Below are 18593 nucleotides of genomic sequence, written 5' to 3'. Positions count from 1 at the left end.
CTAAAGTCGACATAGTCAGACAACAACATGAAGATGGCTGAGATATTGTCCATCATTCAAATGCTAGGCAACAGAGCCGAGAGAGACTGTCACCTGGCAGGACCATATTGTTGCCGAGTAGACTGATCAAACACGGACTTCCAGCTCAGTACCTGTCAGCAGGAGTCTTATGGGACGCTTATGGGACGTAATTCATCGTCCTAACTTCCTTTTCTCTGGCCAACACATCTAGGATCTCAGACTTGGTGTGGAAGGCCCCGGGCATGTCTTTCTCAACGTTATGAAAGTTCAAATGTTTAAAAAACAACAACAATAGCAAGAAAAACTAAGAAGGTAAGCATGGGCATATCCAATACAATGCCTGCACTACATGTACCATGACATGACGAGAGACTATAGGAGACACTAGTCTAGATCAATAAAATGACTACTTTGTTTCTGCTGCGGCGTAATACAACATAGACGTGATTTCACGTATAGAGGGCAAATGGAGCAAAGTTTGTAAAATGACTTTGATTTTTTGTGTGTGTGTGATGGGCAAATAAATATGCTTTTTGCCCCACACCTTCGATGTATTAATTGTGTTTAAAGCAGAATAGTTCTAATATCTCACTTCTATCTCCGATGGTACTAGCGTTCCAGCTGGAACAGATGACACTCCTCCTTCAAAGTCTCAACTACGAAAAATGGGGAAACCGAGGGTAGTAAACAAAGAGACAGACAAACTGCAAAAACTATCCGAACGTGGGTACTGTAAATGTCAAGACAATCCAAGACGAACGTAAGCGGCACGAAGTAGAAAACTCATGTAACACAAATGCTGTGTCAATACTAGACCTTTCAGACCACAAAATAGTGCACAAAGATAGAGATGAGCCCGTAGTATTTCAAACCTATGCAAATTTCACATTGATTACCCCCTCAGCTTGAAGGAATATGAACAACGCCTCTTTAGGTGGAGAAGGTATACTACTTATAGATAAAGAGATGCGGAAAATGCTTTAGCTAAGGTCAAACCTTAGAACAAAAGAATACTAGGAGCAAACTTCATATGTAAAGGCTACCTAACTTTAACTGTCATAGTCCAGTACCAGTAGTTTAGATCAGTACCAGTAGTCAAGGGTTCTCCTGATGAACAAATCCCTCAGAGCTTTCTCAAACTTGACATTTTGGCTAAACCATTCACCATGGAGGAATACATAGCTGTCAAGAGCAAACTAAAACTGGGTAAGGCAGCTTACCCTGATGGAATTCCTCCCGAGGCTCTAAAACTGTGCGATTTTCATGACATCATGCTGTCATTTGCTAACAAGTTGTTCCTAGGTAAGAGGCCTTAACAGTTGGCGATTGGAACCCTTGTGCCGGTTCCCAACCCAGGTGACTTAACTGAATACACAAACTACAGAGGTATTATGCTCGCTTCGGTTGGAGCAAAGATAACCAACAAAATAGAATACAACCTGAGGCAGATAAGCTCCTCAGACCACACCAAAACGATTTCCGCCCGGGTCATTAAACAACTTCACAAATCATTGCTCTTGGACAACTAATAAAAGGAGCACTGAGTAAGAATCTGCAGGCAATTATTCATTGATTTCAGCAAAGCTTTTGATAGCTCTCAGGGGAAATGATGATCATCTTAAAAGCGTACGGAATTCCACAGGCACTGGTTGATGTAATCAACATACTGTACAAGAACACACGTGCGAAAGTATTGTCCCCCGATGGTTAAACTGAATTGTTTAAAATTACAGCGGGTGTACTACAGGGTGACACACTAACGTCTTACCTCTTTGTTACAGTCTTTGACTTCATAATGAGACAAACTCTTGGAGAAGAGAAACAAAACTCTATTTTGAACTTGAAAGCAGAAAGAGTACTCGTCATCCTGCTGTAGTAATTGATGACCTGGACTTCGCAGATGACATGGCTCTGCTGACAGGAATAATCAAGCAAGCACAGGAACTACTATTGCGTCTGGAAAATGAATCCGCAAAAGTAGGCTTGAATCTTAACGCCAAGAAAACCAAGCTTATGGCATACAACAAGTTGTTCCCTTCGTCATCCAAAACAGGAGCGGTGACCTAGTATATCAACAAAGGGAGGTCACCAAGGGGGTAGAGGTAGTCAAAAACTTTAAATACCTGGGTTTCAACATGCAGAACTCAGAAAAAAAATCGAAATAAGAAAAGCGGTCGCCTAGAGTAGCTGACATAAGCTAAATAAAATCTGGAAATCCAAGTCATGGAAAACCAAAATCAAACTTCCTGATTGTCACAGAAGAATCGATACTGCAGTATGGTAGTGAAGCTTGGACGCTGACTTCTTCTTCTTACGCTAACTAAATCCCTTGAAAAGCACATTAATTGCTGCTACAAAAGATACTCCGTATGTGTCTGAACATCTTATGGGAGCAAAACCTCCCCGACGAGCAACTGTATCGGGAATTGTCTACACTTACTACGGAGATCAAAACTCGCAGTATGAAACTTGCATGAAACCGATTTCAAAATCAGGAAACCCTATTTATAGTGGACGTAAACACATAACCTTCTGACGAAGGTAATAATGACAGTAAGGAAAGGTGTTATGACGTTAATCCCATGTGTGAAGTGTTCGTTACTGACTCCATAGTCACCTGGTGAACTTCTTTGATTGTTAACTACCTATTGACAATTTTTTTATTCAATTGCAGGACCACAAGTGTATATTTTAATCTTCTGTGCTCTGGTTTTCAAACTGAATGAGCTGGTATGGTGGTATCAATGACAAACCCCCGAAACATCACAGAATTCTCAGTTTAGGCATAATGTGCTTCAAACCTTATCCGTGACCTAGGGCACGTGTACCTCATTTTTATTACCATCCATGTAAATGGGGGGTATTGTTTTTACTCCGTTTCATGTTTGGTCTGATATCTGAAGATCGGTGAAAAGGAACTGTATGATATTTGGCAGATTGATGGATGGGGCCTTGGAGATTGTGTAGGTTGACTTTGAGCCCCTGGTGATTGGCCTTGGTACTGCAGTTTATTTTTTTTATTCTGTTGTTTGCGCATTATGGACTGTTTGTGCGATATTAGGGTAGCATGTAGTTGTTATTACCAAGGTTTAGTGGTTTAAATTTGGGCTTCCTAGCTGTTTGCGTTTGATATTTACAATATGTTTAAAGTTGGTCTTTTTGTGTTGAATGTTTGGAAAATCTGGTGGATGGTTTGGTATAATATTTGGTATGTGGGTAGTTGTTGAGTCTCTTTGCGTTTTAGAGTGCATTAGCAGGTTGTCGTATATATATTTATTGCTTAATTTAAAAGGATTTTCACATTTGCCTGTTTCATTTTAACTATTTCATAATAGGATGGTCTGTTTGACCCCAAAGTTTGGACGGATTGTTTCTGTTTATATCTCCAGCTGGCAGGTCAGGCCCAGACAGCCCAATATATTTTTACCCCTAGACAGAGTCTGCAGGAAATATAGGTAGTCTGGTTGTGTTTGGGTCATTGATAGTTTATTGATCCAAAGTAGCATCTGTGATGTCAAGGAGGTTATACAGTACATGTTTAGTCAGTTGTTTAAATTTGTGTCTGCAGATGGTAGGTAATTTGAAGGTGAAATTTTGTGTATCATTGAAATTCCTTTCTCATGGCTAGAGTGTGCTCTCTAGTGAGGCTGTTCATGTCAGGACTGAGGTAATAAATCTTGTTTGTCTGGTCTGCAGGTCATTTTCCTGCCTGGTCATTGACCTACATGTACAGGCAAATGACCTGCAGGCCATCAAAGTAAACAAACCATGGTAACAAGACACTAAACGCCTGCACATGACAGCTTGATAAATATAGGCAACCCCTTCCAATACAAAGTGACACCACAAATCATTCTGCTGATAAAAACAAAGTTTGACTCATAATATCTCTATTGAAATACACCAAAAGATTACAAAATAACAAGCTATTTCATGGAGGGATGATGTCTACGACTTCTCCTTGTTATAAGATTAATAATCCTTTTATTCGAGGTTTTTTTTTGGGGGGGGGTTGTCACCGAACATGTTGTAAGCCAAATTACCCTGCTTTTAACGAGGTGGGGGTGGGGTATTTCTATGTAACTTACAAACTACTCATTTTCAGGGGATAATGTACAAGTAAAATTAAATCATAAGAGTAATTTTGGTGCATAATACGACATCATTTTGACGTCAATTTAGGTGATTTTGCTGAAACCGTGTGAATATGTTTTTCCTGTAAAACTGCACAAAATGAAATAAAAAGGGTATATGACAGAATATTAAGGTCTGCTAAGACTTATAATGCCCATGACAACACGGAAGCCAAAAATGACGTAAAATGTTCTGTGAACGCACTTTACTTTAATTATAGTTTCACTATGTTCAACTTTGATCAATGACGTCATCAATTAGCACACATAGTGAGAATTTGAATATGGTTGAAATTACTAAGAATAACTATTACTACTGATTAGAATTTAAACTTTTGGAGGATACTATGCTAGTTAATTAACTAGAGCTATTTATTATCCTCCACTAGACTAACTAGGGGTGGTAGGTCTCACATTCTGATTTCGAGACGTTGCAAAACATCTACATTTGCAATGTTGTACATCGCCCGACTAGTGACCGAATGAAATAAACTAGAAACGCCAATTAGCAAATTACGGTCTTAGGTGTTGCAGCGTCAAGTCAGTCTAACAATTTGCATTTCAAACGGTGTCTTGTCCTGTCAGTAAGCTACAGGTTTCAGGACAACTTTGACACAGACATCATATGTACATGGTCTGCGGCTTGCAGATGTGGGACATGCATAGCATTAAGGTCGCACGCGCACTGACTGACATGTTACATGTCCATATTTTTGTATTTATCTTTATGTATTTACTCTTACAATGTGTATGATTTCAGTGTTTTACAATGCTTTTTAATGATGTAATTTGGGGAGGGAGCTGGTAAAGGTGACTCACCTGTTCTCTCTCCCCTTCCACACATCTGGTGGAAATTTAAATAAACAAAATAAACAGATTAACAAAACCACTAGATTTTAACACTGTCAAACCATTGGATTTTTCAGTTCTTAAGTTTAACTTTGTTCCATGAGGGGACATACCATGAATTTCCAGTCGATCTCGTCAACCTTTTGTCAGATATATATAATGCACTCTCTAACACGACAGATGGGCTTTCATTCAAGTATTAATTTTGTCTTTGTTTTCAGGTTTGCTTGTAAAGAGATAACAATGAGGCAACAAAAATGCGCCCTGCTCCTGCTGGCCATGATGGTTTTAATAGCCATGATTAACATGAAAGATCATGTGGGTCTTTATTATAACTCACTGACACAGGAAACACTTGTCAGGTAGGCATATAAGAAATTATGTAATTTATACGATTGTGATTTTTTTCATCTTGTATATCGACATATAGTAAAATGTTGGTGCTCTTGATACGTATATTTCCGATAGATTTGGGATAAGGTGTAGTGTAATATGGGTTACTTGACTACTAGGTTAATTGAAGGTTATTAACACATTCATAGCTTGGCTATAGAGTTATGATATTTAGTATGTTGGTAGGTCTTAGAAAGGTAAAGAACAATGTCAACTGCAGAAGAACTTCCGGTTTTTGGAATCCTGAACATGCTATGGTCTTGGAATCTTGGTAGCTATTTCTGTTACGAATAATTGGTGTGGGTTTTGTCCCTCTAGCAACGTGTTCTGGAACTTTCGGGTAGTTTCTGACGAAATCGTTTTTAGCGAATTAGTCCGAAAAGTAACAAAGTATTTTCTACATTTTATATGTAGGTCGCTTATAGAAAGATGAATACAATTAAATGCAAATTATTCAAAAATAGACCAAATTTGCATAAATATGGAGGGAATTCTGTAATAACAGTGTTTTACATAAAAAGTACTTTCATACATGTGATGTAACTTAAGTCTTTCTTAAAATAATAAATTAACAATTATACGAATCAGGATATAGTTTGTATAATGCTGACTGTTCAAAATTTTGCCATATGTATATTGTGAGCTAAAAGAACATCGGCAAATGTTGGTTACTCCGATGTAGGCATAATTTGTTTAATAAATCTGTAAACGCTGTAACTCCACTTATGTAACTGACGGGACTTCCCTACTTGTGGTGTTTGGAAGTAAAGGCAAACAACACTAATTATAAATTCAATACCTCATCTGCATAATTTATGAAGACATTCTAAAATAGCCCTCCTAAATAAGATAGTGCGTTTATTATGTTGAGAACACGTTTTATTTATATACTTTATCTAAATAAGGCTTTTTTTGTTCATAATAAATGAAAGCATCATTCGTCTTGGTTAACGTTATTTTGCGCTCATTGAACTCAAATAGTTTTAGCATGGTATCAATATCACATTAGACGACACCTGTTGTCAGGATAATTTTGCATTGCATAAGATATAGGTAATCACGTTTATTTAAATGTGCTTTCTGACCCAGTTATCAAAGTGTACGTTCTCATTGATGTGGCGTGCTAAGGTTTAAATGGAACTTTCCGTGTTTTGAGTCTTTGATTATGAGTAACTCACACATTACAATACTGACGAAAAATTACGTATTCAAATAAATAATATAGATATGTTAAAACGACAAACGAGAACCAAGAAACAGCTACTAAATATCCTTTTGTTTTCTAGAGATCTCCAGGAAAAAGTACAAGATAAAGGCAATGGCAGCGTTACAAATAGATCGAAAAATACACCCGTGGAAAAGGCGCCTAATGGGCAAAAAATATATATATGCAGCTAGAACAAGGACTGACTAAGCCTAAACGTACTGTGAACACAACCTACAACTGAACATCATAAGATACAGGCAGACGTGGTTATAGTAAATTTACCTTGAGGGACCTTTTGTCTCCAAACAATTCGACATCTCTTTATAAGAAGTTCGTATAACCGCCATACCGGTTTTATAATCACTAACTCCACCAAGCTCACTCAAAATCTTCATACGACTTGTTCCCCCTATAAACCCTCTGTCATCCATTGCTATAGACAGTTGGTTTAGATTCATATCACTGCCAGTTTTTTAATGCATGCCTTTGACACCTGTTTGAATGGTTCGGGTTCCACAGTAAAAGCCTGTGTACCTAATCATTTTCTCTCCTGCAGTAACCAATAAAACGTAGGCTTCTTTAAGTGTGTGTTGTTTTAAGCGTTTGTCATTATTGTTCTTTGACGTTTGTATCCGCTGTTATATCAGTCTTTTTTGTTTCATGTCAGGAAGAATCATTCTTATTACAAATGGGTACCTGGGGAGTTAGCTGCTACGAAGAAGTTCAAGGCCGACCAGAAAGCCGTGCAGTCCATACCCACAGTTACACCTGGGTGGGTCTACAACAAGACAGCTGCTGATTTGTTTCGGTAAGAGACCCGTTTTTAAAACCTCTAACCATGAGTTTCATTGCAAGGTCAGCAGTGGGCTAGGCTCCTGACTAGATGACCAGGCATCATAATGCATACATCAAAAGTGGGGTCGTGTGGCGTAGCGGTAGCGTCTTCGGCCCAGACTCGAAAGGGCGAAGGTTCAAATCCTGCCCAAAGCAAACGATCTTGTGCCCTAGGGAAAGGCACCTTACACGACTTTCCTCACTTCACTCAGGTGTAAATGAGTACTAAACTTTGGCTAGGGACGTCCCTCGGATAGGACATTTTATAGAGGCCCCGTGTTCGGGAGAGCCACACCCCACGCTCGGTAAAGAACCCACCGCACTTATCTAAAACAGTAGGGGACCTTCCCGGTGTGAGTGGTTCAAACCTTACAGTCTGGTCCCAGGATTGACATCTTTGAAGAGGTGATAGTCACCTGTTACGTCAATCCTTCCACAAATGTGGTAAATCGTCATAAAATAAATAAAAAATAAAACAAATATTAATAGAACGCATATACATATATTAAAACAAGATTAATATAACGTAAGTATGAAAAATAGCAATACCTAACAAATGAAATAATAGCTTTCTTCTATAAATAATTGGTGGTAAGTATTCAGGCAACAGAGGGAAGTAAGGGGCTGTGGACATAGGCAGGTAGGCAGGCATTCAGGCAACCACTATCAGACTTACCCAGTATTTACCGCTGTTGTTACGCAAATATTCTAAGCCGTGTCTGTCAGACTTACACGTTGCATAAATAATGTCATTTTAAATGGAGTTTATTTCTGGATTTTATATGAAGGGCTCACTCCAGAAATATGGGTTTACTTAGCATTACTACCCACAATAATTATACACTAGCCAAAACGATCAACTATAGCAACCATTAACAACCTTACGTGGTATTTATCATCAGCAGTATATCCAACTTCCCCCGCAAAGAAAAAAAAGAAAAACGTATCACGATTTTTAGAATCCATCCAGTTGCTAGTGTAATGTACTTCTTAGGAATTTCTGCACTGATAATAAACATATCTTACTTCTATTCATTTTTTTTGTATTCCACAGGAACCAGATAAAACACGGCAATCACATTAAAAACGGAGATTTTTCTGACAACACAAGAAACTGCACCATTGGGCTTCATATTTAAGCGCTACCAGTCTGAAACAACGCTAATGAACGTGTCTAGAGAAATATTACACCGATTTCCTAAAGTTGGTTTTCAAGATTTATTGTCACTAATTATAATCTAAAGAAAAATGTTGGACAGAAATGTGGTCGTTTATTTGACGAATAGGAAAAATTTTGAATATTTTCACGCGATTTTACGGGATTACATATATCCACCATTATATAAAAATCGTCTAAGTAGATGTTAATTCTATGACTTTGCTTTCTTAACCCTATCTAGCCGGAGGGGGGGGGGGCTCGTCACTGAATGACATCCAGTAAATTTCTAGCGGGGACCAATCAGAGGGCTGCTGAATAATTTGAATAATTTATCAAGGCCCACGAAACCGGTTCTTTCACTTGTAGAGTAGCCAATTACCACTGATCCGGTGGCACAAGATGTGCGAAAACACGTACTTCACAACCATTGTTCGTCGATATAAAGCGGTTTTACATTACAAAGAGAATTTTCGTAGGAATGCCATTACTTAGTTTTGCAACATGTGTAATGGGAACGGGTATCTTCATAATTCTGCTGGCTGTTCGTAGAAGAACGGCACAATGAAACAGTTTTCAGTACCATGACGACTTAGCAGTTAACACGCAATGAAGCCTACTTTTTACGCAGATTGTAGCACTACGTATTAGTTAAAGGATGGGCGGAGCGAGTTTATGTGGATTTGGTACAGCCTCACCCTCCCAAGGAATTTGATGGCATCCCGAGGGCGGAGCCCGAGGGGTGCCAACAAAATCCGAGGGGGGTGCGGGGCTGTACCAAATCCACATATACGAGCAATTCGCCAATCCTTTGACTGACTTAGAACATGGCCATCTTTCCGAAGCAGAAGAAATACATTTTACACAATCATGTTTTGTTTTCTTCAAAAACCACTCGTTTGTTTTCCTACAAACCTTTCCAAAAACATTACAGCTTGTAGTACGTCCTTTTGTTCTCATTCATGAATTGCAGCTGAGCTACTTCTCGCAGCCTTATGTGAAATATGCATAGCGGTTCTTGTCATCGTTTACAACACTTTGCTAGCCCCACAATGCCTTCTGTTTTAGGGTTAAAAATTCTGGATTGTCTGTCGGAGACAGCAGTCGCTGACCTCATCCCAAACAAGTTGGTCCTGGCATCTATGCCGGCCTGTTCAGTGTTCTGTTCCCGGGCCGACTCGTTCTTGCTCTAACCCCTCCTTCCCTCGCCCAGTGCCTACCCTGCTGTCTAAGCATGTTGGTGTATTCTTTTTTTTTAGTCTTACCGTGGTTTGTTTTCAAAGTTTAAGAATGTGCAAATCATGTCAGACATGTTGGGAAGAATTTGCATCGTTTTAATGTATCGCTAAAAGTTTGGAGCTTCTGTGTTTCATTTTTTTTACAATGTATGAGAAACTCTCGTTATACATGACATTTGTAAGAAACCTTCTGGTTTTTTTGCTCCATCCATACTCATTATTCATTCTCTGTTCGTTGTTCACTTTCCTTGTCATGACTTTGTTTTGACTACCTTTTTGAATAAAGATGTACAGGGAAATTGATCAAACTGCTGTTTTCTTGTGTTGTTAATTTTTTAATCACTTTATTTGCATTTGAATGGTGGGCGTCTCCAACTTAGTCAATTTATGCGTTGGTTAGTACATGGGCGTCTTCGAGTTAGTTACATTTATTTGTTGGTTAGTACACCCCTGTCCCTTTGGGGACCGCACTATGTGGATTTAGTCACATGAAATACAGGCTCCTGATTGGCTGAGGAAAGGTGGCCATGTTCTAAGTAATGTTACACAAACTAATAGTAGATGTTTTAAGGAATTCACAGAAATGACAATGATAGATAATGTAACGCATAAACATTATACAGTATACAGCACAAAATGAAGAGTAAAAGTAATGTAGTCGTGTTTGGCAGGGTATGGCAAGTTATAGTAGGCAAATGTATCCGTTCAATCTTTAACGGGTAAGTTGACAGCAACAAGCAAGATGCATAGGTTCTAATACTTTTGTAGCTCACTACTTGCGTCCAGATTTGGGACCAACGAACACATGTTACTTTTTCGTCGGAGTTTTTCATGTAGTGGTTGCTTCGGCAGCCTTTCCGCTGACGCAAACAAACACACAGTAGTTTTAGGTTCTACAGTTCTTACAACGTTAGCGCTTGAAGTTGCTGTGGTGTTCTCCAAGTTTGTTGGTCTGCTGACGTTATCTTTGTTGGCTTGTTGTCTGTCATTTCCCTCCATTTTTGTGTTTGGCGGCCCGTCTTCGATGGGTTGGGTTTGCTTCACAAATCTCGGCTTCGCTATGATCAGTTCCTTCCCGTAGTGATCGCTCCATTAGTGCAAGTGCAGCCCCATTTGAATGTGTAAAAACTTCATGTCTACAGTACCATTTCGATTCGTTCATCAAAGTAGATTTTACTGAGATGTGATTTTACAAACTAATTGTGGAAGTACTAGTACTTAGTACTGGAGTAAACAAGAATTGAAGAAACAATTATGCGCTCTGGTTGAGTTCATGGCATTTACATGAAACAAGGTGCTAATAGCCACTAGTCGGTGACCTGTCAACAGCCCTCTGTTTGGTTTCCGCTAGAAATCTACTGGATGTCGTATAGTGTACACGGGGGGGGGGGCTCTTTTGACCCCCCCTCAGAACTCGTGAACGGTATGACGTATGACCACCAAATTTTCAGAGAATGGTGAACTAGTGAAAATTTATCATATCTATAATTTTTATGTCATTACGACGTAATATGACGTCATTATGACGTCATTAATGTGATTCTATTGGCCAAACCGTCTAGATAGGTTTTTCCCTGAAAACCAAATGGTATTCAACATGACTGTACCAAAAGTGTTTATGACAGAATACTAGGGTGTACTAAGTCTTATGTTGCCCATAGCAACACCTGTGACGTCATAAAATGGCGTCATGCATATTTAAGATATCCACCATCTTGGATCATCAATCTTGAATTTTTTGAAAATATTTTTTTTTCATGATAAAGCCTAAAATACATTATAAACATACTAAAGGCCTTTATTCAAACCTTTTTCAAAAAAAAGAATGGAAGTATTGATGAAATTTTAATGAAAATAACCCGTATATACCTGTTCTAATGATATGGTCCGCCATCTTGGATTTTGGCCAATGACGTCATCAAATTAGCATAAATTATACATATCTAATGATAAAATTTACATAAAATTATATGAGATGTTAGTAATATTAGAAACCATGAGTAACTTGACATGAAACCCATACAATTCTATTGTTGAAACAAAAAGTACTAAATTTAGCAAAAAATGCTCTTTTGACCCCCCCCCTCAGAACTCGCGAACGGTATGTCGTATGACCACCAAATTTTTAGAGAATGGTGAAATAGTGAAAATTTATCATATCTATAATTTTTATGTCATTATGACGTGGTATGACGTCATTATGACGTCATTAATGTGATTCTATTGGCCAAACCGTCTAGATAGTTTTTTTCCTGAAAACTAAACGGTAAACAACATAACTTTACCAAAAGTGTTTATGACAGAATATTAGTGTGTACAAAGTCTTATGTTGCCTATATCAACAACGGTGACGTCATGAAATGACGCCATGCATATTTTATCACCAATAAGAAATGGAAGTATTTATGAAATTTAAGAATAACAAGAAAGGCAAATATTTGCTTTGGAGCAAATGTAATATTTCACTCCATCTCCCTCCCCAAACAAAAATATTATATGTTATAGAGTTTTCTTCATACACAACCAGAGAGGTTCTCACCTGCTTACGTTTCGATGTCTATCAGACACCTTCCTCAGAGCTTCTGACTGGAGTTCTGCAACTCGCCGCTATTCAACGCCAAAGTAGGTGGCGCTTTTGCGGCGAGAATGCAATCCCAAACGTGGCTGAGCTTGAGAGGGAGCAAGGGTCATAGATAGGGAGAACAGAAGAATCCGATGGATTAAAGAAGCTGTCTGGATAAGAAAATCAACCCCTGTGATGAACCGGGACGAGGGGGGATACGAAGGTGTCTGATAGACATCGAAACGTAAGCAGGTGAGAACCTCTCTAGTTGTGTATGAAGAAAACTCTATAACCTAAGTATCTTCCAACCTGATGAAATTTTATGCGAAAAATAGAATATTCTCAATAAATTTACTTCATTTTACAAGGACAAGCTGTTTAAATCTCGACAGCTTTATTTACAAAAAAATGGCACTTGGCAATTATCTTCCTTTTTTTACAAAGATACAAGGACAAACACTTTAAATCTCAACAGCTTTACTTTAGCAGGGTCATCTTCTAGCATCTGCTTTATGATACAGCACCCGACCAGCTTCCTGACTCCTCACCAACTTCACCACTGAAAGAGTACATGTTCTAGATAGGAGGAAGAAAATAAACAAGTGCTTTTGAAAAAAGCTGACATTTCGGCTGACGAAGGTTTTACTGGCGTTATTGAGGTAGAAGTTGTTAAAATGATATTACCCAAATTTATAAAATTGGTACGAGACCACTTAAAGAAGAAAACACATCTGATACATGTATGTAACTCTTCATATATACATGTAGATGAAAAATAGCAATTTTGAAACCCGCAGCACTGTGACGATTTTGATGACAGCACATGCTACACAAAAAACAAATGCTTTATATTGACATTCCTTAGTAAGAACAATGCAGCAGGCAAACGTAAAAGTGCAAACATAGTAGAGAAACATAGAAACTTGTCTGCAGGCCTAGTTTTTGAATGTTAAAATTTAAGGTCTTTTAGCTGCCTTTAAGTCCCTCGTAAAAATTGTCTTTACGTGCCGTAGTACTGGAGAGATACGTTTTTTTTTCACTTTAGCGGTGCCATTACGCACCTTTTATGTCCGTAAAGTCTTTGTAAACTATTCCTTTAAGCATTATTTATGGACCTTTTTTGGTCGGAAAACATGCGTTTACTTAAAATTTAAGAGGTCTTTTAGCTGCCTTTAAGTCTCTCGTAAACATTGTCTTGACGTGCCCTTTCCGTAGTACTGGAAAGATACGTTTTTTTTCACTTTTCTATTCACTAAACTATTCCTTTAAGCACTGTTTACTGACAATTTTAAGCTTTAAGTTGCCTTTAGCTTTCAGAACATTTGAATCGGCTATGCATAACCTTAACATACGTCGGTATATGTGAATATGATGACAGAAACAGATATGATCTGAGAACAATTTAATGAGTAAAATATGCAAAATACAATGATTCCTAATAAATTGTTTTAGAACAAGATGTTACCTCATACATGTCCCATTATTACGTATCCTCACCAGCTGCAGATTACGTATAATGAAAAAAAAATCCCTAAACTAAGCTCACCAATACAAGGAATTGACTACTTGTATCTCTAAACATATATTTGATCAGCTCCCTCGTATACGGCGTTTTGTGAAAGATTTCTCCTCCGTCCTCCTGGATGTTGTCAGACGGGCCGAGCTTGGCCGAGAGTCGTGTTGTCGTCGCCGCTGCTACTGAAGCTCCTGGATCCCTGGCGACTAGGCCTCCACCAATTTCAACATATTCTAAAGAAGTCGAACCATTTTTTTGCCTTTCCTCGCTCCATGAGATTCTTAACCTCAGCAATAAAGTCTCAATTTTGGAGGGCCGACGTGTCTTCGAAATAGGTTCCATAAAAATGAGTTGAGTCCGGGCGATAAACTCGTTTATCAATTTGTCATTTGGAACATGGTCAGACGTTAAAACAAGCTACGAAACGGAACATTTGCCTTTTAGAGGCCTTTACGAAGTCGTAAAGTCAACTGAAATATTTCCCACCTTTAATACTTATTCACATATTGCGGACAGTTTGCTTAATTGTCTGTATATATTTACGTCGTATTTAAGCGCGCTGAAAGGTGACGGAAAGGCGGAGTTTGTCTTTCAGTGGCCTTTACGAAGTCGTAAAGTCAACTGAAATATTTTCCTACCTTTCATACTCCTTTACATATTGCGGAAAGTTTGCTTAAATGTCTATATATTTACGTCGTATTTTAGCGCGCTGAAAGGTGACGGAAATGCGGACTTTGCGTTTCAGTGACCTTTACGAAGTCGTAAAGTCGAATTAAATATTTTTCCACCTTTAATACCTCTTTACATATTGCGGAAAGTTTGCTTAAATGTCTGTTTTCCTGCTTTAGATCCTTGACGAAAAGCTAGATTAGGCCTCCAATGTGTCCAGTAGTCCTCACCACCGGTCAGGTAACCTTGATGTAAAAGATACACATAAAAGTCTTACTTTCCTTTCCTTTTCTTTACATTTCCCGCAACAACATTTGTTATTAAAGGGTAGATACTGTTTTGGTCTTCATGATGTTTATATATTTCTTAAGATTCTTGTAACGGGACTGAAAACAACAGCAATGTATTTCATCATTGGTTTATTTCAAACACAATCACAAATCACAATACAGCTCCATCACTAGGCAGCCACAAGGCTGAATGGTGTAAATAAAAGCGTTAGACAGTGAAATAAAATCCTGGTCATCATTCCGTGTTTTAAAAACTGTCATTAAATCATATTAAAATCATACATTTACACAGACCTTTCATGATTTAAAATGTGAAAAAGGTACGGTAATGTACTTTTGTTGTACCGCTCTGTGCGCGCTGGCAATTGGTCAAGTTTTGCATGTTGTCTAGTCATCAAAATTTAAAAAAATTCAAATTTTACTTAAAAATATACGCCTGGGGTCTAAATGGACCCCGTTCGGGTGTTTGATGGTTAAAATTTCGATTTCAAGGTACAAGGTAACAATTTCGCCTCCGTTTGGAGCCAGGTTGACCGGACCGTGCCAAAAGTACAAGATGTAGCGCACACGTTGTCACAGTGCACACTTCATCTTCAGTTTAGGCCAAATCAAGTAAAGGTTACACAAGGTGAACGTGAGGAAGTGATGGGCTCTGATCAAATCCCATCATGGAAACTGTTCAGTGAAGAACTCGCTCCTGTCATGTGTGCTGTTTTTATCCCATATGTCCAGAACTGTACATTCCCACAGATGTGGAAACATGTCATGGTTAGAACACGGTCGACGGTCACCGCACCACATACTACAATCCTGGCATGACGCGTTAAACAGCAGTCCAAGAATGGATATCCACGCCGTATTTGTAGATTTCTCTCGATCCGTCGATACGATTGACCACGGCCAACTGCTACCGACCTTGGTAGATCCGGGTATTCGTCAGGACCTTTGTTCAACAATCTCCAGGTACCTTGAAGACAGCACACAGATGGTGAAGTGGGGTTTGTGTCCGTCAAAGCCCCACAAATTCCTGGCTGGTGTCCTGCAAGGTGGCTTGCTCTCTCCGCTACTGTTTGCTATATGTATAAACTCGCTGGACATCACTTTACCATTGTCTTTTACTCCGGTCAAATATGCCGACGACTTGACTACACCTGAGTTCTTAATGGGGTCTCTGCCTGTTCAGACCCACCTGGCATTGACTCTATAGACGAATGGGGAAATCTTTCCGTCTTGCGGTAAGAAAACCAAGGGCATGGTAATCAGCATTAGGAAAGAGCCCAATGTCCCCATTCCACCCCCACTCTACGCTAGCAGATTATGATATTCAAAGGGTCACCTCCTTTAAGCTACTAGGTGTCCACAACTCTTCTGACCTCACGTGGGACATTCGCATTTAGCAGATACTGAACCACGTCAGAGTCAGACCACGGAGGTACTACCGCAGAGAAGGCGGGACTCTGCTGAAGTGTTAACTCAGATTTATCTGATGTTCATCCACACTGCTGTAGTACATTTTCTATAACACAGGCAAATGCTCAAATAACACCAATCTAAAAGTCTGTATTACAAAACTGAAAAAAAAACGCCTGTGGGTATTTGCCCACTCTACCTATCATGCCAAATTTCATGTTATTTTGCCCCCAAAAGAAGGAGTTGAATCTACTTAAAGAAACTGCAGTAAAAGAAGAACAAGGAGGAACAGAAACAGAAAAAAAATGAGGAAAATAATATGTCTTCATTACATAGTAATGAAGCCTTAAATATATAAATACATTTACTTTAACAAACCTGTCAAGGTTTGGAGTTTGTATGAATCAACCATCATGATAACCAATGTCATTCCAACCGTCGGTTTTCTACTGGGCAACCCTCTGGTGTCAAACCTGGTATTCAAAATCCATCAATAATACAATTATACTAGTATATAGTAAAGGCATTTTTGATTGATCAAACGTCATAATAACCATCATTAAGTGTATTAGGCAAGTCGTAAGATATGCAATAAAGTACACTGTATAAAAATTCCATAACGGTTTAATATAATAAAATTAAAACGCATTTACCTTAGCTGCAATCTGTGCCAGAAATGATTGCTGGTAGATATAATTTGACCTTACAAAAGTCGCTGTACTTTTTGTTGTGTCAATAAAGTTCTATATAATATCAAACCACAAGAACACAAACAGCACAGATGCAAAAAACAAAAGGACCCGGGATCGACGATGGTACAAAAGCCGTCGTAATGAACGACCATACTGAAAAAATATTACTGCTTCCATCAAAAGCCTACGTTACCGACCAGCACAAAATACTGTTACTTTAAGTGGTTTTGTAGATATTGTATTTACTAGTAGTTTTGTGTGAATCTGCCGAATAGATGTTCTGAAGAAATACACCTCCAGTAGTTTTTAAAACTGTACAAGTAATGTTGGAAACACGTTCAACTGGTAATTATTACACCGCACATGCGCAATAGCCTTTATGAATAATGCATTGTCACCGCGTCTCGTGACGCATGGGACAGTCAATGTAGTCCAGCTTGCTCTATCAGCAGTCAGTAAATCTAGAATGCGGTGATCTAAGTACGACGTGTATCATTTTACATAAGGTAAGTGCTGGAAGCTTTTGTGCAAAAGTTTAATAGTTCAGTATCTGCAATAAACGCAGTGGATGTTAAAGTGACAGCAGTAAAAAAAGCCGAGGCCTTTTGTTCTTGCAAGTTAGGTTTTCTATATCATCAATTTTTTGCAACCTTGCTAATGTAGTTAGCGTAAAGATTAAACCCTGCTTCTGATTTACACTATGTAGACTTGAGGAACGCAAAGTTCCCGCGCCAAATATTACGCCGGATAATGTATGAACGGTAAACTTTTAACCCTACCTAGACCGGGGGGGGGGTAAAAGTGCCCGCGGCAACTTTGATGTCACCTAGCGTCTGAACGGCTAGCCGTAAAACGGCCAAACTTGGTGACTTTTCCTAGAATATTGTTGGCGACAATTCTCTTTCATTGGAATAAGATAATAATTTTTTGTGTTGCCATGGCAACGGGTTTCTGACAGGCATGTTTTGCTAAATTTAGTACTTTTTGTTTCAACAATAGAATTTTATGGGTTTTATGTCAAGTTACTCATGGTTTCTAATATTAATAACGTCCAATATAATTTTATGTAAATTTTATCATTAAATATGCATAATTTATGCTAATTTGATGACGTCATTGGCCAAAATCCAAGATGGCGGACCATATCATTAGAACAGGTATATACAGGTTATTTTCAGTAAAATTTCATCAAAACTTCCATTTCTTTTTCCAAAAAAGGTTAAAATGAAGGTCTTTAGTATGTTTACGATGTATTTTAGGCTTTATCATGAAAAAAAAACCTATTTTTGAAAATTCAAGATTGATGATCCAAGATGGCGGATATCTTAAATATGCATCACGTCATTTTATGACGTCACCGGTGTTGCTATGGGCAACATAAGACTTAGTACACCATAATATTCTGTCATAAACACTTTTGGTACAGTTATGTTTAATACCATTTAGTTTTCAGGGAAAAACCTATTTAGACGGTTTTGGTCATAATGACGTCATATTACATCATAACGACATAAAAATTGTAGATATGATAAATTTTCACTAGTACACCATTCTCTAAAAATTTGGTGGTCATACGACATACCGTTCGCGAGTTCTTAGGGGGGGTCAAAAGAGCCCCCCCC

General features: G+C 38.5%; 1 protein-coding gene across 2 annotated transcripts; it reads left to right on the top strand.

The window, feature by feature from the left end:
• Nucleotides 1–270: 270 nt before the first annotated feature.
• On the top strand, nucleotides 271–8682 carry LOC109473257. Of its 2 annotated transcripts, XM_019773133.1 has the most exons (4): nucleotides 271–333; nucleotides 5225–5365; nucleotides 7271–7411; nucleotides 8492–8682. In XM_019773133.1, the coding sequence occupies exons 2-4, from the start codon at nucleotides 5247–5249 to the stop codon at nucleotides 8574–8576; spliced, it is 345 nt and encodes a 114-aa protein (XP_019628692.1). In that variant the 5' UTR covers nucleotides 271–333; nucleotides 5225–5246; the 3' UTR covers nucleotides 8577–8682. The 2 variants fall into 2 exon arrangements, 1 of the variants encoding a protein (XP_019628692.1); XR_002140415.1 differs by lacking the exons at nucleotides 7271–7411; nucleotides 8492–8682 and adding an exon at nucleotides 6683–6764.
• Nucleotides 8683–18593: the final 9911 nt, after the last annotated feature.

The sequence above is a fragment of the Branchiostoma belcheri genome, unplaced genomic scaffold, assembly GCF_001625305.1.
Source record: "Branchiostoma belcheri isolate BF01 breed outbred unplaced genomic scaffold, Haploidv18h27 scaffold298, whole genome shotgun sequence".
Taxonomy (NCBI): Eukaryota; Metazoa; Chordata; class Leptocardii; order Amphioxiformes; family Branchiostomatidae; genus Branchiostoma; species Branchiostoma belcheri.
This window is presented reverse-complemented; position numbering and strand designations above follow the sequence as displayed.

Coding starts and splice junctions, on each gene's coding strand:
- LOC109473257 (XM_019773133.1), top strand. CDS start 5,247: ATGAGGCAACAAAAATGCGCCCTGCTCCTGCTGGCCATGATGGTTTTA. Junction 5,366..7,270: donor ACACAGGAAACACTTGTCAG/GTAGGCATATAA, acceptor GTTTCATGTCAG/GAAGAATCATTCTTATTACA. Junction 7,412..8,491: donor ACAGCTGCTGATTTGTTTCG/GTAAGAGACCCG, acceptor TGTATTCCACAG/GAACCAGATAAAACACGGCA.